This window comes from Mustelus asterias, chromosome 27 (assembly GCF_964213995.1).
Source record: "Mustelus asterias chromosome 27, sMusAst1.hap1.1, whole genome shotgun sequence".
Taxonomy (NCBI): Eukaryota; Metazoa; Chordata; class Chondrichthyes; order Carcharhiniformes; family Triakidae; genus Mustelus; species Mustelus asterias.
Window position 1 is genome coordinate 33506150 of NC_135827.1, and position 25246 is coordinate 33531395.

At 46.4% G+C, this 25246-nt stretch overlaps 2 protein-coding genes across 2 annotated transcripts in view; one reads left to right on the top strand and one right to left on the bottom strand.

The window, feature by feature from the left end:
- The window catches only part of c2cd2l (c2cd2 like), a 663422-nt gene that overhangs the window by 408621 nt on the left and 229555 nt on the right, over window positions 1-25246 (top strand). The gene's annotated exons all lie outside the window — the stretch shown is intronic.
- dscaml1 (Down syndrome cell adhesion molecule like 1) overlaps window positions 1-25246 on the bottom strand; it is a 601890-nt gene that overhangs the window by 144069 nt on the left and 432575 nt on the right. The window contains exons 12-15 of the mRNA XM_078198958.1: window positions 24737-24833; window positions 21452-21580; window positions 14892-15059; window positions 558-628 (exon numbers count right to left, since the gene is read on the bottom strand). Of these exons, the coding sequence (XP_078055084.1) occupies window positions 558-628; window positions 14892-15059; window positions 21452-21580; window positions 24737-24833 (465 nt within the window). The remainder of the gene's footprint in view (window positions 1-557; window positions 629-14891; window positions 15060-21451; window positions 21581-24736; window positions 24834-25246) is intronic.

Genomic DNA, 25246 nt, shown 5'->3' on the forward strand with positions numbered 1-25246 from the left:
GAATTGGGCTGGAATCTGACCAATCACATTGGAGACTGTCAATTTTTAGGCTCGCAACTGGAGAATCATGGGAGAGTTTTGAACCAACAAGTTTGCACCTTCAAGAGAGAAAGTGAAAGCTACTGGACAAAGCGAAATAAACTTGAAAAAATCCAGCCTTGAATTGAGGGTTATCTGGAAATGTATAACTCCTCCTGATCCCAATTGTCTTCTAGGTTTTGACCTCAGCAGAATTGGAAATTACTGTTGAGGTGGGCTACAGGCTTGGCTGATACCTCCCATGGTTGGATAGTCAACTCATCCTCAACATGTGTGTGTGTGTCGGCTCATACATGTGAAGAGGGAGCCATTCTGCAAGACTGCAGGTGCCCACGGAACAGTACCTGCAAAAGGAGACAGCTCATTTAGGAGAGGAAAGTTCAGAAAACTCAGGGAGAGTTTTGGAACAAAAGAATCCTAGGATGTTATTATGGGCATCTTGCATGAGGGAGTAAAATGCAAAAAATGATTTGAGAATCCAGTCCTGGATAGTTGGAATGAGAAAAGAGTGACGTTACCTTCCAGGTTACTCGGATGCTCTGGGATGTAACAGGCTGTAATATGACATCCATCGGAGGTCCATCAGGAGCTGAAAGAGAGAAAGTAAGGATGCAGTGTTAAGTGCGTAGACTGGGCACTCTAACACTATCATAGGACCAGGGAGTCATAGCATTAGTTCTCATTGTAATTGAGTGACAAAAATACAAGAGTTTGAGTTCATCACTAAATTCTTCCTTACTTTAGGCAATGTTGACTCCCAGTAAGACTGAAGCAGCTTGAACCATTTGAGGCCTTGGGGACTTGTCATTCGTAAGCCTAATGCTAGAGGGAGGCCATTCAGCCCATCACGTTTGCATCCACTCTCTGGAACAGCAGAGCCCCAGCCTCCCCACAGCCCTGCAATATTTTTTTTTTTAGCTTCTTATTCAAAGTCCTTTGAATCCACCCTCAGGCAGTGTATTCCAGACCGTAACCACTCCTTGTGCAAAAAGCATTCTCTTTCCTCATGTTGCTTTTTTGATTCTTTTGCCAATTACCCTAAACCTATGTCCTCTAGTTCTCAACATTTCCACCACTGGGAACCTGTTTCTCACTGCCTACTCTCTGTCGAGAGTCTTAATGATTTTAAACACTTCAGTCAAATCTGCCCACAACCCTCCACCAATGCCCCTACTTTCTCTGGAGGCTAAAGAAATTTGGCATGTCCACATGACTCTCACCAATTTTCATCGATGCACCATAGAAAGCATCCTTTCTGGTTGTATCACAGCTCGGTATGGCTCTTGCTCTGACCAAGACCGCAAGGAACTACAAAAGGTCGTGAATGTAGCCCAATCCATCACGCAAACCAGCCTCCCATCCATTGACTCTGTCTACACTGCTCCCTGCCTTGGAAAAGCAGTCAGCATAATCAAGGACTCCAAGCCCCGGACATATTCTCTTCCACCTTCTTCCGTTAGGAAAAAGATAGAAAAGTCTGAGATCACGTACCAACTGACTCAAGAACAGCTTCTTCCCTGCTGCCATCAGACTTTTGAATGGATCTACCTTTTCTGAAGTTTTCTACACCCTAGCTATGATTGTACCACTACATTCTGCACCCTTTCCTTCCCTTCTCCCCTATGCACTTTATGAACAGTTTTTTCTGTATAGCGCACAAAAAACTATACTTTTCACTGTCTACCAATACATGTGACAATAATTAATCAAATCAAGTAAAAATCAAGTCTAAGGAGAACAGCCCCAGTTTCTTCAATCTCATTTTTGTTTTAGTCACATAAATTATTTTTACTCTCACATTTCAGGCTTGACCTTCAACTCGTCAACATGCACAATGGAAAATCGCAGGTTGTCTGTTTAGTTCAGTGGTTGGAAAAGCTTAAGCTACAAGCCCAAGGACCTCCCTTGTGCATGAAGCATACAAGGTACTTCGCCATAGCTCAATGCTCAGATAATCTAGCAGTTGAGTGGCAGTAGTGGAAGCGCTCCTGACTCTGTGTCTAAAGATTCATATCCTACTGCAGAACACAGGATTTAGGCTGAAACTTCAGTGCAGTATTCATGGAGTACTGCACTATCAGAAGCGCTGCCTTTCCAATTAGATGTTAACCCCACTTCTTTCTGTTGAGGTGAAGCGAAAAAAACTAAATAATAATCCCAATATTTGCAGAGAAGCATGGAGCACTCCTGATGTCCTGGCCAATGTTTGATTTGATTTATTATTGTCACCTGTATTTGTATACAGTGAAACGTATTGCGCGCTACACAGACAAAGCATTCCGTTCATAGAGAAGGAAAGGAGAGAGTGCAGAAAGGTGGTGTTACAAACTTAATATAAAGTAGGCCCATTCAAAAGTCTGATGGCAGCAGGGAGGAAGCTGTCCTTGAGTCAGTTGGTACGTGACCTCAGACTATTGTATCTTTTTCCCGACAGAAGAAGGTGGAAGAGATTATGTTCGGGGTGCGTGGTGTCCTTGATTATGCTGGCTGCTTTTCATGTCTCGAGTTAAATGTTCTTAAGGAACATTCATTCCTCAAGCAGTACCACTAAAACAGATGATCAACTCATTCATCTTAACTTGGCTGCTGCATTTGCTAACACTACAACAGTGATTACACTTGAGACATTATTAATTGTTAAGTACTTTGGAATATGAGAGCCCTGAAATTTACTTTGTAGATGCAAGTTCTTTCTTTAAGCCTAATCTATGGACCTTCAGTGATATATTTGGAAGGAATCCAATTCTAATTGCTGCTGACTTTCACTCCCAAATTCTAATTATTCTTCAGTCTTAATCTTGGGAAAACATTTTATTCATAATTTTACTTCTTGCTGTCTTTAAGTTTTCTAAAATTGATCTGACTTATTTTTTCAAGCACAGATCAAATGTTTAGAACTCATAAATTGATGCTCATCAATAGATAAGACTAGATTGAGGAGAGGTGATGGCCTAGTGATATTATTGTTAGACTATTAATCCCGTAACTCAGGTAATGTCCTGGGGACCCGGGTTCGAATCCCACCATGGCAGATGGTGGAATTTGAATGCAATAGGAAACATATGGAATTAAAAGTCTAATGATGACCATGAAACCATTATCGATTGTCAGAAAAACCCATTCGGTTCACTAATGTCCTTTAGGGAAGGAAATCTGGTGTCCTTACCCGGTCTGGTCTACATGTGACTCCAGAGCCACAGCAATGTGGTTGACTCTCAACTGCCCTCCAAGGGCAACTGGGGATGGGCAATAAATGCTGGCCAGCCATCCATGCCCCATGAATAAATAAAAAATATAATAAAGGGCGGCATGGTTGCACAGTGGTTAGCACTGCTGCCTCACAGCTCCAGGGTCCTGGGTTCGATTCTCGGCTTGAATCACTGTCTGTGTGGAGTTTGCACATTCTCCTCGTGTCTGCGTGGGTTTCCTCCAGGTGCTCCGGTTTCCTCCCACAGTCCAAAGATGTGTGGGTTAGGTTGATTGGCCATGCTAAAATTGCCCCTTAGTGTCCGGAGATGCGTAGGTTAGAGGGATTAGCAGGTAATATGTGTAGGGATGTGGGAGTAGGGCCTGGGTGGGATTGTGGTCAGTGCAGACTTGATGGGCCGAACGGCCTGTTTCTGCACTGTAGGGTTTCTATGATTCTATGAAAATATTCATTTATTTAAATTTTCACATAGGGATCAAGTCTTTTTGCATTACACAGCACCGCTTTCTGAATCTCATCTCATTACCCAAGTTCTTTTGTGAAAAGAAACAAAATTAGTTCTAATTTTAATTTAATGACAAAAACACAAGAGTTTTAGTCCATCACTATACTTCTTATTTTAGCCGACGAAAGCAACTCTGACCGTCTGCAAGTCAGAAACACTTGGACCATCTGCGTTTCCTGGGCGTTTGGAACATGTCATTTGTATGCTTGGCACCAGACTCCTAAGGAGCTGCCCCATCTGGAGGTTGGTCATGGCAGGAGACTGCCAGAAAGGAGAGCCGGAAGATTTTAGGGGTGTCCTCAAAGCATCCATGAAGAGATCAAACATCCCCGCTGCCTCATGGGAGACCCCGACTTGCGACTGACCAAAATGGAGAAGGCTCATTTGGGAAATACGTCAAGATCTCATCAAGAAGGTGCAGGGTGAATGTCAAGGCATTGGAGGGAGCACGCAAACCCTCCAAACACCACCTGCTGCACATCGTGCATTGGATTTATCTCAGAATTCAACAAAGAGGAAGAAAGTCATCCTCGATCCCAAGGGAGTTTTTAAAAGAATCATTTTTGGGATGTGTGTGTTGCTGGCTACTGTCTATCCCTGATTGCCCTTGAAGTGGCATTTTAGCATCAATGGTCAGAATTTTACCGCCACACCTGCCCCGAAATTGGGCACGACTCGCAGAACGGAAAACTCCGGGTGGGATTTTACAAGCCTCACCCGAGAGAGGTCGTAAAATACCAGCCAATCACTTTGCTCTGGGTCTGGAGTCACATGTTGGCCAGACTGGGACACTCGTGAATCAGATGGGGTTTTTTTTTTACAACAATCAACAATGGTCATCATTGGACTTTTAATTCCAGACATTTAGTGAATTCACATTTCACCATCTGCCGTGGTGGGATTCGACCCTGGGTTCCCAGAGGATTACCCTGGGGTCTCTGGATTACTGACAATACCACTATGTCACCATCTACCCAAGATGAAAGAGATTCATCAAACGTTACTGAGGCTGTGCCTCCCAGATCCCAGCATTCAGAGCTCTCAGCTTCAAGAGTTGTGATTTGTGGATGGGTTGACTCTGTGGAGCTGTGAGGGACAGACAGCAATCACAGCAAAGTCCTTGGTGTAATTTTTTTCCACATAGCCTGAAGGTATAGACAGGAAAACAACTAATCACTGAAAAACTATTAGGAAAATAGGAACAGGAGAAAGGCATTGAGCCTCTGGGCATGTTCTGCCACTCAATTAGATCACGGTTGATCTGTAACTCAACTCCACATTTGTTTCGTATCTCTCAGTATCACTCAACAAACATCTATCTATCTCAGTCTTGAACGGTTCAATTGCCCATTGTTTTTCTGGGGAGAGGAAGCCGGGTTTCTGCTATCCTTTGGCAGGAATTCTCCAACTTCGCCCCCGGCTGGGATTCTCCAGTCCCGCTGCAGTGAATGGTTAAAAAAGTTAAAGTTTATTTATTAGTGTGACAAGTAGGCTTACATCAACATTGCAATGAAGTTACTGTGAAAATCCCCCAGTCGCCACACTCCGGCGCCTATTCGGGTACACTGAGGGAGAATTTAGCACGGCCAATGCACCTAACCAGCACGTCTTTCGGACTGCAGGAGGAAACTGGAGCACCCGGAGGAAACCCACGCAGACACGGGGAGAATGTGCAGACTCCGCACAGATAGTGACCCAAGCCGGGAATTGGTCCCAGGTCCCAGGTCCCTGGCGCTGTGAGGTAGCAATGCTAAGCACTGGAGTTTTGGCTCAGTGCCAAATTCTCCATTCTCGCTGGCAGCGATGGCAGGGCGTGTGAGATCGGAGAATCCCGGCTATTATGTGAAAAGAAATGACCAGAGAACCCAGACAGCAGCAAAGGTGAATGTATAGAAAGAAGGAAGGATTGCAATTCTATTAAACCTTTAACTCCCCAAAGTCTGCTCACTGCTAAGGAATTCGTTTGAAGTTACAGTTGGAAAATCAGTAACCACAGCAACGCCTCAGAAACATGGGAAATGACCAGTTCATTTTGGTAATAATGGTTCAGGGGTAAATGTTGGCAAGAAAACTGATTTTTGTCAAATAGTGTGGGATTTTTATATCCACCTGAAGAGGTAGATGACACCTCTGTTTTAACATCTTACTAGAACAAAGAATGAAAGAATCTGTGAAGTGCAGGAGGAGACCATTCAGCCCATTGAGTCTGTGTCGACACTCTGACAGAGTATCCAACCCAAGCCTCTTATCTCTCCCCCGCACTATCGCCTTAACCGCACAGATTTACCCCGCTAATCTCCCTTATCTTTAAGCTTAAGTTTATTTATTAGTGTCACAAGTAGGCTTACATTAACACTACAATGAAGTTATTGTGAAAATCCCCGAGTCGCCACACTCCGGTGCCTGTTCGGGTACACTGAGGGAGAATTTAGCATGGCCAATGCACCTAACCAGCACATCCTTCAAACTATGGGAGGAAACCGGAGCACCCGGAGGAAACCCACGCAGACATGGAGAGAATGTGCAAACTCCACACAGACAGTGACCCAAGCCGGGAATCGAACCCGATTCCCTGGCACTGTGAGATAGCAATGCTAACCACTGTGCCACCGTGCTGCCCATTTGCACATTTTTGGATACTAAGGGGCAATTTTGGATGGTCAATCCACCTAACCTGCAGATCTTTGGACTGTGGGAGGAAACCGGAGTACGTGGAGGAAATGCATGCAGACAGAGAGAAACTCATGCATACTTCATGCAGACAGTCACCCAGAGCCAGAATTGAACCTGGGTCCCTAACGCTGTGAGGTGGCAGTGCTAACCATTGTGCCACCATGCTGCCCAATGGCACCACTGACAGTACAGCACTCCCTCAGTACCGTATGTTAGTCCAGACGGTGTGATGGAGCGCAGCAAGAATCAATGATCTTTCACCTGAGAGGTAAAAGGGAGCTTACATCCAGGACAAGGTGACATTTGGTTAGAGAGTCCCACCAATGGGTAGGGTCACCTTATTATTCTGCTGTTCCACAAAGCAGATAGAAACAAAGGCATGTGCACCTGGGTGAATACACCTGATCACTACCCAGTGACATCCCCCCCCCACACTCCAACCTTTCTGGTAAGTGCATGTGAGCACATCTGTTGAGACTCCCCTGTCTTGCTTCCACAGTTGAATAGCTTGCATGTACAGTCATTCATGAGAACCCTTTGTAAAGAATGTTTTTTGAGTCGGGTACCCGAGAGTTAGCAGCATCCAAAGAAATCAACTCAAAGAAAGTCAATGGTCAGAATTTTACCACCCCGCCCGCCACGGAATCTGAGCGGGCGAGGGGCGGACAATGGAAGTGTTTGTTGACCTTGGGCGGGATTTTACAGTTTTGGGATGAGCGAAGCCGTAAAATCCCACCCAACATCTTCAAGGCAGCAAGGGAAGAAAGGAAACAAAAATTGGAGAGTACCTCTTAAAAGCAGACAAATTGTGAAATGTTTTGAAAATATTTGTTTTTTGTGATGATCCTGTGCCTTGAGGAAATGTACCTGTGTCATGTTCTTGCGCAGGATCTGTTGTAGCAGCAATCTGCACTCATAGAGTCAGAGAGTTATAGAGCAATACAGCACAGAAACAGGCCCTTCGGCCCAACCAGTCCATGCCGACCATGGTGCCCTCCCAGCTAGTCCCCATTGCCCACATTCAGCCCATATCCCTCTAATCCTTTCCCAGCCGTGTGCTTATCCAAGTGCTTTTTAAATGTTACTATTGAACCCGCCTCAACCACTTTCTCTGGCAGCTCATTCCATACACACACCACCCTCTGCGTGAAGAAGTTGCCCCTCAGGCCCCTTTTAAATCTTTCCCCTCTCACCTTAAACCTATGCCCTCCAGATTTCAATTCCCCTACCCTGAGAAAAATACTGTGACCGGAATTTTACCGTCTCGCCTGGAATGAGACTCAGAGCGGGCGAGGGGTCGACAATGGGAAGCTCCATTGACCTCTATTGGGATTTTATGGTTTCGGGAGGAGCGAGGACATAAAATCCCCCTCTATGTTTCTTCATCCTATCTATGCCCCTCATGATTTTATACACCGTTCTGTCCATAACCGGCATCCTGTATTGTTACTGCAGCAGTATAATTGCTGGAATGTTTGTTTTACACTGGACTAATGCTATTCCCTGTCAATTATTAGCTGCCTAATAATGCTATTAGGGCGGCACGGTAGCACAGTGGTTAGCACTGCTGCTTCACAGCTCCAGGGTCCCGGGTTCGATTCCCGGCTTGGGTCACTGTCTGTGTGGAGTTTGCACATTCTCCTCGTGTCTGCGTGGGTTTCCTCCGGGTGCTCCGGTTTCCTCCCACAGTCCAAAGATGTGCGGGTTAGGTTGATTGGCCAGGTTAAAAATTGTCCCTTAGAGTCCTGGGATGCGTAGGTTAGAGGGATTAGCGGGTAAAAATATGTGGGGGTGGGGCCTGGGTGGGATTGTGGTCGGTGCGGACTCGATGGGCCGAATGGCCTCCTTCTGCACTGTAGGGTTTCTATGTTTCTGTTTCTGTTATTTTTAGTGCTCCCCTGGGATTTTGCAGAGTAGGGCTTGATTAGGATGATTGACAAAGTACAGTCACATGACTGGCTCACACAGAATATTCAGGCTTAGATACTGCTTTGGAGTTGAGAGAGAGCAATGCCTCTCTGAAGTCTGGAGACTGGGGGCTGCCAGAGACTAAAGCCAGAATTTTCCCGTCCTGCCCACCAAGGGAATCGTAGCGGGAAGGGGCGGGCCATGCAAAGGTCCATTGACTTCGGGGGGGATTTTCCGATTTTGGGGTGAGCACGGCGGAAAATCCCACCCCAAGTTTACTCCTCGGAAGTTTTGCTGCTTGAGGATACATCCTCCTCTCTAACTTGCTGCCTGGATCTCTGTCCAGAAGTGTTAAAAGGCTGGAAATCTAGCACAACGTCAGAATACTTGTTTTTTGTGCAAACTAATTCTGAAGAAGTGTGCAAGTCCGTGGGGATGTTGATTTAAATTGGAATTATAGAGATAACAAGCTGTTAAGAATTATACTTTGTCATGTTTAAGTTTTTTTTTCATAGAAGAATCACAGAATCCCTACAATGCAGAAGGAGGCCATTCAGCCCATTGAGTCTGCACCGACCACAATCCCACCCAGGCTCTATTCCCGTAACCCCACATATTTCCCTTGACACTAGGGTCAATTTAGCGTGGCCAATCAACCTAACCCGCACATCTTTGGACTGTGGGAGGAAACCGGAGCACCCGGAGGAAATGCACGCAGACACAGGGAGAAAGTGCAAACTCCGCACAGACAGTCACCCGAGGCTGGAATTGAACCCGGGTCCCTGGCGCTATGAGGCAGCAGTGCTAACCACTGTGCCACCGCTTTGATTGGTGAAAGTTATGCTAATTCTTTTTGTTATATTCTAACTGCGTTCTTAAATAAAGTTTGTTTTGGTAAAAGCTTCCTAGAGGGTCAATTGCATCACACCTGGAGTGAAACACCTTCTGCTCATCCTGATGTCAAAGTTAAATAAAATTGGGTCTCAGCTAAATTCATGATATAATTTGGAGTTTCTGGTCTGGTCCCTAACACTTCAACAATATGGGAGAACGGATACAAAGGCAATTATGCTTCCAGGTGGAATATAAAGATTTTATATCATTCCTTTAAAGTATCTTTACAGTTTGGACTGCACCATTCGTCCATGATCCAATTTCCGCAGAAGTACTTCTGTTCCACATTGCAGTATAATGGAATATAGTTGTTCACAGTTCAACACCTGTCGCCTTGTAGCCACCACTGATAGATATCCTGTACCAAATAACAAGAGTTTTCCTAGCAACCATACTACTGTCAATGAATAGGAGAACCAAGCAAACTATTAAACTAGTCCCTTGTGGCCACGGACACAGCAACAAACAGAATCAAGACTTTATAAAACCAGATTTGACATCAACATGCGTAAGGATGTGCATCAGTCAAGAGCTTACAGTTTCAAACCCCATTCCAGGACTGAGGGAGTGCTACATTGTAAAATGTGCTACCCTTTGGATGCCATGATAAACTAGACATCACATGTCACCCTGGGTAGCATCCCTGTCTCTGAGCCAGAAGCTCTGGGTTTGAGTCCCACTCCAGGACTTGATGGCCAAGGAAGATGTGTTCATAACACAGTCAAATAGGTTGAGTATCAACCTGCAAATCCTTCCAATACATCAGTGTCAGGTGGTATGAACGGGACACTCCTGGTCAGCCAATCTACAAACCTCTGGCTACAGGCTGGTGCCCTGTTCCAGAGAATACCTTGCTCTGGGAACCATAAAGATTTGCCTTGTGTACCACTGCTTGCGGGAAGAAAAACAACAAACAAGAAGTCACTTTGCATTATTCCAACCAATCATCTCTGAACCATCATCACGAGAACAGATCACCTCACGCAAATCAGCCTCCCATCCATTGACTCTGTCTACACTTCCCGCTGCCTCAGCAAAGCAGCCAGCATAATTAAGGACCCCACGCACCCCGGACATTCTCTCTTCCATCTTCTTCCGTCAGGAAAAAGATACAAAAGTCTGAGGTCACGTACCAACTTACTCAAGAACTGCTTCTTCCCTGCTGCCATCAGACTTTTGAATGGACCTACCTTGCATTAAGTTGATCTTTCTCTACACCCTAGCTATGACTGTAACACTACATTCTGCACCCTTTCCTTTCCTTCTCTATGAATTGCTTTGTCTGTATAGTGTGCAAGAAGCAATACTTTTCACTGTATACTAATACATGTGACAATAATAAATCAAATCAAATCAGAGATCTCATTAGGCGCTACATTTTTATCTCTGATCATTCCGCCTCACTCTCGGTCCTATTTTCTGGCCTACTCTGAACTTTTTAAAATAATAATTCTTTCATTTTGAACCTCATCGCCCCATTCCCCAGTCGACAGGGTGGGCTGGTGATCTGGAAGCAAAAATGTCCAGGGAAAGAGCTCAGGCTGCGTACTTAACCCTCCAAGTGAAGAGGAACTTTATCTCCTAAAGCTGATTAGTTGAGATATGACACTTAGTATCTGGAGCATTATTGGCGCAAGGACTTGTTGAGAGTTGTGCTATCAAAAGGGCATAATATAACTGTTGTGACTTCCAAAAATATAAAATCTATCTTTTTAAGGCAGCGGTTTACTACCTCAATATATTGTCATTAGCTGAATTTATTCTGAACTAGTCCCCGTAACTCCGGAAATAGGTTAAGTAAACCTGAGCACATCTTTACAATGCCAAACGGCTTTCAACAAGAACCAGTGGCGCGGTTGATGCAGTTACGTTAGCCACATTTCAGACTGATCTTGATAGGCAAATGAACAAAGCGGGAATAGAGGGATATAAGCGGTTGTCTAGATAGGACAATGTGGTCGGCGCAGGCTTGGAGGGCCGAAGGGCCTGTTCCTGTGCTGTACTGTTCTTTGTAACAGATTCAGGCAAATTTCCCCAGATGCTAATTCAGCACCAAGGAGAGTTCCCTGCTGTTTAAACTGGATAAGAAATCTCACAAAACCAGATTAAAGTCCAACAGGTTTATTTGGTAGCAAATACCATAAGCTTTCGGAGCACTGCTCCTTCGTCAGATGGAGTGGAACAAACTGGACCCAGGGCCTTCTTGTTGCCAATCCTGTTGTGGACGGAGGTAAACACAGTAAGAAGTCTCACAACACCAGGTTAAAGTCCAACAGGTTTATTTGGTAGCAAACATAAACCTGTTGGACTTTAACCTGGTGTTGTTAGACTTCTTACTGTCTAAACTGGACCCAGGGCCTTCCTGTTGCCAATCCTGTTTGCAGGGGATTGAACGAAGCCTAAATCAGACTGTGCAGACTAAATTTAAACTACATAGGTTAGAGAGGAGCAGGGTCCACAATCATAGGCTATGCAGCGGCAGAACTAGTCTACAAGTTAGGAGGTTCTGCTTTTCTCAGAGAATAATGGATGACACTTTTGCAACAAATAGACTCCTTCAAGCAAGAGCTAGATTTGTTTCTGGATGAGGTTGATGGTTGGCACGGTGGTACAGTGGTTAGCACTGCTGCCTCACAGCGCCAGGGACCCAGGTTCATTCCCAGCCTCGGGTGACTGTCGGTGTGGAGTTTGCATGTTCTCCCTGTGTCTGTGTGCATTTCCTCTGGGTGCTCCGGTTTCCTCCCACAGTCCAAAGATGTGTGAGTTAGGTGGATTGGCCATGCTAAATTGCCTCTTAGTCGGGGGAGTTGGAGGGTAAATACATGGGGTTACGGGGATAGGGCCTGGGTGGGACTGTCGTGGGTGCAGGTTCGATGGGCCAAATGGCCTCCTCCTGCACTGTAGAGATTCTATGATTGAGATCACCTTGAAAAAGTGATGGTTATCATCGAACATTAATCAGGATCAGAGCAACATCCTGGACAATATTCGAATGCTGATGGGAGGAGGGGGGGAAGGAGCCGGGGGAGGAGGGGGCAGGGGGGAAGGGGCAGAGCATTTGAACTATAAGGAGAGGCTGGGTAGGCTTGGATTATTTTCTATAGAGCAGAGAAGGCTGAGGGGGGACTTGATTGAGGTGTATAAGATTATGGGGGTATGGACATGGTGAGTAGGGAGCAGCTGTTGCCCTTGGTTGAGGGGTCAGTCATAAAGGGGCACAGTTTCAGGGTGAGGGGCAGGAAATTTAGGGGGGATTTGAGAAAAAATATTTTCACTCAGAGAATGGTGGGGATCTGGAATGCACTGCCTGGAAAGGTAGTGGATGCTGGAAACCCTACAACCTTTAAAAAGTATTTGGATGAGCACTTGAAGTATCATAACATTGATGGATATGGGACAAGAGCTGGAAAATGGGATTAGCGCGCCTTTAGTAGTAGTTATTGTTGGTGCAGGCTTGATGGACCAAAGGGCCTTTTCTGTGCTGTAAACTCTATGGGCGGAATTTTACAGTCTCGCTCATCCCAAAACCATAAAATCCCGCCCGAGGTCAACGGATCTTCCCATTGTGCGTCCCTCACCCGCTCCGATTCTCATGGCGGGCGGGGCGGTAAAATTCCAGCCGATGATTCTGGGACCGGAATGCTACGGCCATTCCCGTCGGTGGGATTTTCCCATCCTGCTGCAGTGAATGGAGATTTGGCTGGGTGCCAAATTCTCCCACTTTGCTGCAGCGGGAGTGTGGCATGGACGGCTGGCAAGGTAGCGTCCTCTGACTCTCGACGTACCAGAGATCTGCAGAACAGGTTAACAATCTCACATGGACAAAATTATTCATTATTAACAGGGGATTAGGAGAGAAGGGGAAATGTTAATGGATAAAAGCGTGATAAAAATTAAAGCACCAGAAAATGTCTCTGAACTCCAAGGAGAGATGAATAAACAACAGGAAACTCATCAGTGCTGGTACATTGACTGGAATCTATCATTGTGAGCAGTGGTATTAGTTTCTTCAATCCCATACTTAGTGAATATGAGACCATTGACTGCACTCACCCATCAGGTCCTGGGGTTAACAATCTCACATTAAACGCAGGTTGTTTTGCTGATTGTTTGGTTGGATATTCATTTCCATCGGGGCCAAGAATCAAACAGATTCTCACCATGGACAAAATTATTCATTATTAACACCCGGACACTCAAAGCTCATTCCAGACATGTTTCAGAAACCCATCACCCCACACCTACACCACTCTTGAAATCTATAACCAGTGGCAAATCCTCGCTCTGGCACAATGCTGAAACGTGAAATAAATTCTCAGGTTGGAATTACATTGCGAGCATTACCTCGTTACTTTATATTCACAGAATGATGCAGCAAAGAACAGGGCCATCGTCTGTGCTAGCTTTGTGGAAGGGCTGTCCAATTAAAGTTTTCAAAAAAGGTTTATTTACTATTGTTACAAGTAGGCTTACATTAACACGGCAATGAAGTTACTGTGAAAATCCCCTAGTCGCCACACTCCGGCGCCTGTTCGGGTACACTGAGGGAGAATTTAGCATGGCCAATCCATCTAACCTGCACGTCTTTCAGACTGTGGGAGGAAACCAGAGTACCCGGAGGAAACCCATGCAGACATGGGGAGAATGTGCTGAATTTGCACAGACAGTCTCCCAAGCTGGGAATCAAACCCAGGTCCCTGGTGCTGTGAGGCATTAGTGCCAACAACTATGCCACCATGCCGCAATTGGACAATTAATCCCAATCCCCACCCTTTGCAAGCATTTATCCAATCGCCTTTTGAAAAGCATTATTGAATCTGCTTCCACCACCCTTCCTGGCAGGAAATTTCGGATCATAACTACTCGCTATGTCACTTTTATTCCTCCTATCACCTCTGGCTCTTGAGTCAATAACCATAAATCCATGTCCTCTGATTACCAGCCCGGTTGTCACTGGGAAACAGTTTCTCCCTATTTACTCGACTGAAGCCTTTCAAGACTTTGAATACCTCTATCAAAGCTTAGCTTAGATTTCTCTGCTCTGAGAAGAAACATCCCAGTTTCTCCAGTCTCTCCACCTTCATCCCTGATACCATTCTAGCCAATCTCCTCTACATCCCATCTAAGGCTTTAAAACCCTTCTGAAAGAGCAGCACAGTGGTTAGCGCTGCTGCCTCACAGCCCTAGGGACACGGGTTCGATTCCGGCATTGGGTGACTGTCTGTGTGGAGTTTGCACATTCTCCCTGTGTCTGCGTGAGTTTCCACCAGGTGCTCAGGTTTCCTCCCACAGTCCAAAGATGTGTGGGTTAGGTGAATTGGCCATGCTAAATTGCCCCTTTGTGTCCAAAGATGCATAGAGTAGATAGATTAGCCATGGGAAATGAATGAGGTTACAGGGATAGGGTGGGGGGAGAGGCACTGGGTAAGGTACTCTGTCAGAGAGTCCATGCAGACTTGATGGGCCGAATGGCCTCTTCTGCAGTGTAGGGATTCTATGAATTGTCTACAATACCTCAGCTGGGGCCTAATCAGTGATTTAGCACAACTCTCTTGCTTTTCGTTGGACTAATTCTCGAATCAAACTCAAACGGGGGGCAATTTCCAGTTCTGGGTATCTGTTTCTGGTGAAGGATGGTTGGCCTGTTTTGCTCACTCTCCGTACCTGCTTCCTCCGTGCTAACAGTTAATTCCTTGCTGGGTTCGCTCCTGCCGATCTTGTTGAATGAGTAGATTCTTATGCTGTAGACAGAAGCTGGATGAAGATCCACAATGTTGGCCTGGTTTATGGTTGGGTTGATGTTCCGAGTGCTCTGCTTTAAATCCCAGGAATCTGTAGAATGAAAAAAGAAACATCTATTTTGTAAATATCATTGCTATCAGAGGGCGGGATTTCCCTCCTCCCACCCCCCCCGGTCTACTTTCCAGTGGCGGAGATAGCCCGCCATTGGTCAGTGGCGGGAACTTCCAGCCCCGCCGATGCCTATGGAATTTTGTGTGTACCCGCAGACTCCACTACCGGGGAACACGCCATGTGGAGTCGCCAACAGCAGGGCCCAGAAGATCTCACTGGCAGGAAGGGTCGGGAAATTTCGGCAAATGCAAACAAAAGAGACAATTATTTGCTGTTCATAGCTAATATGCAAAAAATCAATCTTCATCTTTAAGGTTTGCAGTTAAAAGAGAATGCCTTTACTTTGTTTTCCTACATGAGAACAGTGAATCATAGAAACCCAACAGTACAGAAAGAGGCCATTCGGCCCATCGAGTCTGCACCGACCACAATCCCACCCAGGCCCTACCCCCATATCCACCCACTAATCCCTCTAACCTACGCATCTCAGGAAACTAAGGGCAATTTTTATCATGGTCAATCAACCTAACCCTGCACATCTTTGGACTGTGGGCGGAAACCAGAGCACCTGGAGGAAACCCACGCAGACACGAGGAGAATGTGCAAACTCCACACAGACAGTGACCCAAGCCGGGAATCGAACCCAGGTCCCTGGAGCTGTGAAGCAGCAGTGCTAACCACTGTGCTACCATGTCGCCCAACTAAAATGTACTTAATTGGTTGTGAAGTCCTTTGGGAATGACCTGAACCATGAATGGAACACTCTCCGCACCCACATTGCTCAACTCCTGTTCATTCCAAATTGATTCATTCAAATCCTCCGCTAAAGTTCTACTCTGCCATCTTATTAATGTTGCTCAATCCCAGTGATTGCACGATTCCGTGGTGGTTAGCACTGCTGCCTCACAGCACCAGAGACCCGGGTTCAATTTCTGCCTTGGGTGTGCGAAGTCTGCACGTTCTCCCCGTCTGCACGTGGGTTTCCTCCGGGATGCTCCGGTTTCCTCCCGCAGTCCAAAGATGTGAAGGATAGGTGAATTGGCCATGCTAAATTGCCCCTTAGTGTCCCAATATGAATATAATAGAGGAATTGGCAGGGTAAATATGGTGGGATAGAGCTATAGGGCCTGGGTGAGATGCTCTATTGGAGAGTCGGTGCAGACTAGATGAGCCGAATGGCCCCCTTCTGCACTGTTGATATTCTATGATTCTAAAAGCAGGACTAAATCATCAGGACAGAATATTGAGGAAGTTCTTTTCACACCGTGCCATCCACAATCCCCAGGGAGGTGCAGCACACTAATATGAAAGCAAATTACTGCAGATGCTGGAATCTGAAATGAAGCTCTGACGAAGGGTCACCCTGAATTGAAACATTGGTTCTATTCTCTCTCCACAGAGGCTCAGTAAGAAGTCTCACAATTTCAGGTTAAAGTCCAACAGGTTTATTTGGAATCACGAGCTTTTGGAGCGCTGCTCCTTCCTCAAGTGAGTGATGGAGTAGCGCTCCAAAAGCTCGTGATTCCGAATAAACCTGTTGGACTTTAACCTGGTGTTGTGAGACTTCTTACTGTGCCCACCCCAGTCCAACGCCGGCATCTCCACCTCATGGCTTCCACAGAGGCACACATGTGACAGAGTGACTCTTTCTCTTGCCTGCTCCAATCATATATCGTGGGCGGAATTCTCCCAAAAAAATTCCAAATGTCGAATTTGCCTGAAAACTGGAGCATTTCACGCTGTTTTTTTCAGTGGGAGTTCAGACTAGAATCTCCCACACTCAGTGCACTGCAGAGGCCACCAGCATGAAGATCATTAAATATCAGGGGCAGGGCTTATTCCCACTGGAGAGGCTGAAATCAGCGCACTGAGTGGGCCATAGCGCATGTGCTGAGACCGACGCATGCACAATGGCCCCGCACTGCTGGCCTCCCAATTGCTGGCCAGCCCCATGACCCCCACAGTGATGGTACTCCAACCCCTCCACAGCCTGAACACTGGCTCCCCAACCATTCCTGGGCCCAGCCCCACCCCGGCCCACCATGATCTCCAGCCCCCCAACCCCACCAATCCCCCCTCCAACAGTTAACCACCAACCCCTCAGTGCTGACCCCTCCTTCCCACGGTGTTGACCACCTCTTGCAGTGCCCACCCCCACCCCAGTCTGCCCCGATCGCTGGCTTCCCTTCTTCCCTAACCGAGCCCGACTGCAGAGTGGCAGCGGGACCCCCAACCCCCACCAATCGCCCCCCTAGGCCCTGTCCCCCATCAGGCACCCCGCCCCCCCCAGGCCCTGCCCCCATATGCCCCACCCCCTTGGCACTGCCCCATGCCCGATGGGCAATGCCAATGTGCAGACTCCGCACAGACAGTGACCCAAGCTGGGAATCGAACCCAGGTCCCTGGCATTGTGAGGCAGCAGTGCTAACCACTGTGCCACCCACAAACATAAAGTACAATACTTCCATCAATGAGTTTCCATTTTCCTATTCTCCAGCTAAGAAACAGTAAGTAGTCTCACAACACCAGGTTAAAGTCCAACAGGCTCATTTGGTAGCACGAGTTTTCGGGGCACTGCCCCTTCATCAGGTGAGTCAGACTCACCTGATGAAGGAGCGGTACTCCGAAAGCTTGTGCTACCAAATGAGCCTGTTGGACTTTAACCTGGTGTTGTGAGACTACTTACTGTGCCAACCCCAGTCCAACGCCGGCAACTCCACACCATCCAGCTAAGAAACAGAGATGTGGCTGGTCCCGGCCCTGTGTCCACACACTTGTGAAGCAACCATTAGTGATTTACCTTCTTGTGGAGCACATGCCTCACCACTGTGTGCCACACATTCCGTCATGCAGCATGACTCAATCTGCCCCGCAATCGGAAACGCCAACCTTCTGCCCGTCCTCCCACTGATACACAGGACAGAATGAATTTCCCACAGTGTGACAGCACTGCGGATGGGGGTCAACATCTTTTGGACTTTAAAAATTGGCAAGTCATGTTGCAGCTTTATAGAACCTTAGATCAGCCGCACTTGGAATAGAGTGTTCAATTCTGGTCGCCACACTACCAGAAGGATGTGGAGGTTTTGGAGAGGGTACAGAAAAGATTTACCAGGATGTTGCCTGGCATGGAGGGCATTAGCTATGAGGAGAGGTTGGAGAAACCTGATTTGTTCTCACTGGAGCGACGGAGGTTGAGGGGCGACCTGAGGGGCGAATGTGACAAGATTATGAGGGGCATGGACAGAGTGGATAGTCAGAAGCTTTATCCCAGGGTGGAAGAGTCAATTACTAGGGGGCACAGGTTTAAGGTGCGAGGGGCAAGGTTTAAAGACGTATGAGGCAGGTTTTTTACACAGAGGGTGGTGGGTGCCTGGAACTCGTTGCCGGGGGAGGTAGTGGAAGCAGATATGATAGTGACTTTTAAGGGGCGTCTTGACAAATACATGAATAGGATGGGATTGGAGGGATATGGTCCCCGGAAGGGTAGGGGGTTTTAGTTCAGTTGGGCAGCATGGTCGGTGCAGGCTTGGAGGGCTGAAGGGCCTGTTCCTGTGCTGTAATTTTCTTTGTTCTTTGTTTGAATCTGGTGTTGATAGTGCGCTCCTGGAGTTGTAACTGCAGCTTTATGATGGGAATGCTTTATTGGAACCCTGAGAGAAGTAGCAATAGGGCTCGATTCCCGGCTTGGGTCACTGTCTCTGTAGATCTGATGCAATGACAATGTCCATAAAAGGAGCAAGTCTATTCATTTAGAAGACATGAGTGTCACAGGCTGGGCCAGCAGTTGTTGCCCATCCCCAACTGCCCTCCATTTTAGAGGGCATTTGACAGTCAACCACATTGCTGTCCAGACCATGTCAGGGGAGCAGATTTCCTCCCCTACAGGACATGAGGGAACCAGATGGGTCATCGTTAGACTTTGAATTCCAGAGTTTTAGTGAATTACTAGTCCAATGACAATACCGCTACACCACTGCCTCCCCATCTGTAATAATTATCAATATTTTTAAGGAAGGCAATTTGTCTCCATGCGCAATTCCTGATCCTCAGCTGAAACTGGCAATGGGTGCATTAAAAACAGGGATGATTTGAGAGAAGTTGGGAAATAATGCTTCAACAATTATCTTTATCCATACAAAACAATAAGAATGTTCAAATCCAACAGATGTTCTTTACTGGCAATCTCACAGCCAAAAACGTTCCTTAAATTAATTTATTTACACCAATAAATCTGATAGAAATGCATTACCCTGTACATATATGTATGAATTAGCCACAAAAAATAACTTGCCAGATGAGAATTTATTATGCAGTAGCATGATAAATGAGAGGCTCAGCAGTCTAGGAGTTAGAGTATAACTGCATATAATTAATATTTGCGGTTCTTGTACAATATTAATTTGCTAAATTTAATCATATTTTAATCTCTCCTGGTTCGGCAGCAATAGGGCTTAAATTTCCAGCAATGAATTAAAATTGTCAATTAGACACTTTGAATAAGAACACCATATGAATCTAAGAGAAACCTTTTAAGCCGGTTATAAAAGGGGTGTTTGTAGGACTCTGTTTTCAAGGGAATGGTAAACATGATCTGCTTTATTGGACCTCTATTTCTGTGTGGTGGGGGAGGTGGAGCCCCATGGTGGTAGTGTTGCTGGACTAGTAATCCGGAGGGCCCAGGCTAATGCTCAGGAGACATGGGTTCAAATCCCACCAAGGTAGCAGGTGGGATTTAAATTCAATTAATTAATCTGAAATTAAAAGCCTATCTCAACAAAATTGACTAAGAAACTATCGCCGATTGCTGCAAAATAAACCCTGAATGCCTGTTAGGGAAGCAAATCTGTCATCCTTACTCTGTCTGGCCTACATGTGACTCCAGACCCCACAGAAATGTGGTTGACTCTCAACTGCCCTCTGAAATGATCCAGCGAATTTTTCAGTTCAAGGGCAATTAGTAGTGTTATAAATCATAGAATCCTGACAATGTAGAAGGAGGCCATTCGGCCCATTTAGCCTGCACCAACAACAATCCCACCCAGGCCCTATCGCCGTAATCCCATTTAGTTACCCAGCTAGTCTTCCTGACACTAATTTACCATGGCCAATCGACCTACCCACACATCTTTGGAGTATGGAAGGAAACTGGAGCACCTGGAGTAAACCCACGCAGACACAGGGAGAATGTGCAAACTCCACGCAGACAGTCACCCGAGGCTGGAATAAAACCTGGTTCCCTGGCACTGTGAGGCTGCTCCGGTTTCCTACCACAGTCCAAAGGTGTGCAGGTTAGGTTGATTGGCCATGCTAAATTGCCCTTTAGTGTCAGGGGGATTAGCAGGGTTATGGGAACAGGGCCTGGGTGGGATTGTGGTCGGTACAGACTCGATGGGCCAAATGGATTCCTTCTGTACTGTAGGGATTCTATGACTTCAGCAATTAACGGGCTGTGACAATGCCCAGAGGTGGGCAATGTTAGAGAGATGGAAGTAGGTGGTCTTGATGATGGAGAAAATGTAGTGTAATGGATGTCAGCTCTCTTTACAGAAATCCAGTCAGTCCCATTTGCCTGTTCTATCCCTGCAAGTTTTATTTCTTAAGGTGCCAAACTCCTTTTGAAACCATTAATTGTTTCTGCTTTCACTAACCTCATAGGCAGCAGGTTCCAGGCCATTGCCACTCGCTGCATTAAAGAGTTCTCCTTCACATCCCCAACATATCTCCTACCCAAAACCTTAAACCTGTGTCCTGTCACAGAGTTCCTTAACATGGGGTCGGAAACTCAGGGTCAAATAGATTGAGATTGGGAACAGATAGCTTGATGCTAAGAGAAGACACATGACATGGAGGCCAAAAGAGAAAATGCTGGAAAATCTCAGCAGGTCTGGAAGGAGAGAAAAGAGCTGACATTTCAAGTCCAGATGACCCTTTGTCAAAGCTAAAAGGCATAGAAAGTGGGAGATATTTATACTGTAGGGTGAGGGAATGAAAGATGATGTGGAGATGCCGGAGTTGGACTGGGGTGGGCACAGTAAGAAGTCTCACAACACCATGTTAAAGTCCAACAGGTTTATTTAGAATCGTGAGCCTTCGGAGCACTGCTCCTTCATCAGGTGAATGAATGATGAGTCATAGCCACAGAAACAAGGAGAAAGGCTAAGAGGTACTAACGGCAGTCCATAGAGAGAATAGAAGGTGTGAATGGCCAAACGGCAGAGAAGCTGAAATCAGAGGGTAAACTGTGACAGATGAAGATGTGGGGGGAGGGCGGAGATGGGTGGGAGAGAGGTGAATTTGAGAAAACTTTCATGACATGATATGGAAGGACTGGCTGGCAACAATGCAGTGAGTCCAGTGACTGTTCTCACCTGATTTATTCTTGTATTCAATGTCGAAACCCAGGATAAGGCTGTTTCCATCAAACCTCTGAGTCCAGCGGAGATTCATGCTTCGAGCCTTCACCTCTCTGATCTCCAGCTCAGGTGGGTCAGGTGGCTCTGTGGAGAAGAGAAATTAGGCAAGTGCAGCAAGTTAGTTAACTCTTCAACGCTAGCATCACGGCTATTGCTTATAGGGCAGCTATAATATTCTGTTAAGGACTCGACTGACCTCCAACAGGACAGTTTTCTCCGAGCCTCTTTGCTGAGTATATACAAAATGGCCGTTAATTACTTTGCTTCCATTGTTTAGATATGGAGCCAAAACAATTTTGAGATGGTGTAAGAAAGGGTTTGGACAAATAACTACCTGGCAAAAGCTGCACTGTCACCACATTTCCACTGTAAAGTAGACACTTTGCTTTCTATTGCAAAACTAAACCATTGTCTACTGAAGAAGGAAGTACATTTTGGGGAGCAGGTGTGATCGAAAATGCAAAGAAAGTAGAATCATAGAATCCTGCAGTGCAGAAGGAGGCCATTTGGCCCATCGAGTCTGCATCGACCACAATCCCATCCGGGCCCTATCCCCATGCATTTACCCTAGCTAGTCCCCCTGACACTAAAGGTCAATTTATCATGGCCAATCCACCAAACCTGCACATCTTTGGAGTGTGGGAGGAAACCTGACCAATACAGTACACAATACTCCAGATGTGGTCTCACAAATGCCCTGTAAAACTGAAGATTAACCTCCCTACTTTTATAATCACTTCCCCATGCAATAAGCAATAATATTCTTCCAGTTTTCTTATTTACTTTCTGTGCTTGGAGACCAGCCTTTTTGAGATTCATGCTCTTAGACACCCAGGTCCCTCTGCACCTCAGAGCCCTTCATTAAGAGTGTGCAATTAAAAGGCCTTAGAGGTTTTGTGGTTACATATAATGATACTGGGTCAATCAAGGAGGTTCTGTGCATAACCCCTAGTCCATGTTGAGTTAGTTTATCAATTTCCCTCAGCATCCACAGCTCTAGGTGTGAAAATTGGCCGGAGATCCCATTTGTGATTACAATCAAATCAGGTCTTTTGGCAACACGTGTGTGGATATCACCAAAGAACAGCTGAGATTGCACTATGATGACTCTCACTGGGCTACCCTGTGAAGATTGTTAACAAGGCTATCTTTCCTTACATATGTTCATATCATATTGCAAAGTTGATGATTTGATTTTGGAGGCCATTAGGAGATCTGCACTGACAGGGCCACAAATGCAGAGTTGACTATTACAGAACCACGGTACAGGCTCTAAACTTCCACAAACTCACTTACACTTATAATACTGAGCTGATGGGACCTAAAAGCTACCATAGCATTTTTCATTCTCCACATTGAGCTAAGACATTCTAAAACCAGTAACTAATATTAAAATGCTCGTTATAACAGGTTGTTACACCTGGTCCAAAGCCAATTGATTGCGCCAAGGGGTGAAATTCAATTGTGTCTCTAAGGAAGTCCGGGCAGCACGGTAGCACAGTGGTTAGCATTGCTGCTTCACAGCTCCAGGGACCTGGGTTCGTTTCCCGGCTTGGGTCACTGTCTGTGTGGAGTTTGCACATTCTCCCCGTGTTTGCGTGCGTTTCCTCCGGGTGCTCATGTTTCCTCCCACAGTCCAAAGATGTGCGGGTTAGGTTGATTGGCCATGCTAAAATTGCCCTTTAGTGTCCTGAGATGTGTAGGTTAGAGGGATTAGCGGGTAAGTATGTAGGGATATGGGGGTAGGGCCTGGGTGGGATTGTGGTCAGTGCAGACTCGATGGGCCGAATGGCCTCTTTCTGCACTGTAGGATTTCTATGATTCTATGAAGTCAACATGTCAGGGGTGGACCTGATGGGAAGCAGGCAGAGCACTGAGGATGACTGTATTTTTTGCCTCTGCTCTCACAATGAAAATAGAAGCAAAGACAGAAGTTATGACGAGTTGATCTTTGACTTGCTCGTGACTTTATCCCTCTTATCTCACTGAACACAGGCTGAAGTCAGGGCGGCATGGTGGCACAGTGGTTAGCACTGCTGCTGCTTCACAGCATCAGGGACCCGGGTTCAGTTCTGGTCTCGGGTCACTGTCTGTGCGGGGTTTGTACATTCTCCCCGTGTCTGCGTGGGTTTCCTCTGGGTCCTACAGTTTTCTCCCGCAGTCCAAAGATGTCAGATTAGATGGATTGACTAAGCTAAATTGCCGATTAGTATCCCAGGGTGTGGAGGTTAGGGGGATTAGCGAGGTAAATGTGTGGGGTTATGGGGATAGGGCCTGGTTAAGATGCTCTTCCGGAGAGTTGGTGCAAACTTGATGGACCAAATGGCCTCCTTCTGCACGTTAGGGATTCTATGACCTTTGACTTTTGAGTGACTTTATCCCTCACTGAACACAGGCTGAACTTAGGGCGGCACGGTGGCACACTGTGAGGTACTGCTGCCTCACAGCGCCAGGGACCCGGGTTCAATTCTTGGCCTTGGATAACCATCTGTGTGGAGTTTGCACATTCTCCCTGTGTCTGTGTGAGTTTCCTCCGGGTGCTCCGATTTCCTCCCACAATTGAATGATGTGTACGTTAGGTGGATTGGTAAGTAATGGGGGTAGGGTGGAGGGAAGGGCCTGGACGGAATGCTCTTTTGGAGACTAGGTGTTAACTCAATGGCCTCTTTCTGCACTGTAGGGATTCTATGGTAATATATACAAGATATCAGAAATAAATGTGGGCTGCAATTAACATAGAAACCCTACAGTGCAGAAGGAGGCCATTCGGCCCATCGAGTCTGCACCGACCACAATCCCACCCAGGCCCTCCCCCCACATATTTTAAGACATCGGTGACACATGCATGCAAAAATACCCCGGTAAATCTGACCATTGGAGAAAAGTAATATTGAGAACGATATATAAGATTGAAGTCTTGTGCGAGGGAATGGGATGATGCAACCTCCTTGTATATTTGCTGTTAAATCTCCTTGCAACACGTTTAGACACTTGTGAGAATCTCAACTACTCCTCTGGCTTTTCGGGACAAAGCATTGAGTCAGTGTGAATGTTCAGTGCAAAAGGCTTGAGGACCTGCATTGGCCGCAAATCTGGATTGAGACACTCCGCACCTTCAACAGGAGTTGTGCTGAGATCCTGGAGTTGAGTGTAAAGGTGCTGCTGATAAATATCAACAGCTTTCCTCCAGAGTTCAGATGCATCAAACAGGCAAAATGCGCGCGTAATCGTAACGAGTACCTTGAACTGTGAGTTGAATGAGTCCTCGGTCCTCGCCATAGGAATTGATTGCGTGGCAGGAGAAGAAGCCGGAATCCCCTCGATCCGCAGGCGTAATCTACAGGAGACAGGCAACAGGGCAGAAATTGAACATTGCAACAAAGTGTCACGTGTGAGGCCCCAACTCTCTAACAAAACTCACACAAACTGCCACCAAGTACACAAACAGTATTGACAAATACAGTGTACCAACTTTAACCTAGAGTATATGAAGAGTTCAGAGCCAGCACCAGCTTAGACCAAATGTCTTATTTCATCGAATCAGACAGTGTAGAAGAGGCCCTTTGGCCCATTAAGTCTGCACCTACATGTGAGAAACACCTGACCTCCCACCTAATCCCATCTACCAGCACTTGGCCCATAGCCCTGAATGTTAAGATGTGCCAAGTGCTGATCACTTTTTGAAAGATGTGAGGTAACCCGCCTCCACCGCCCTCGCAGGCAGCGCATTCCAGACCGTCATTGCCCTCT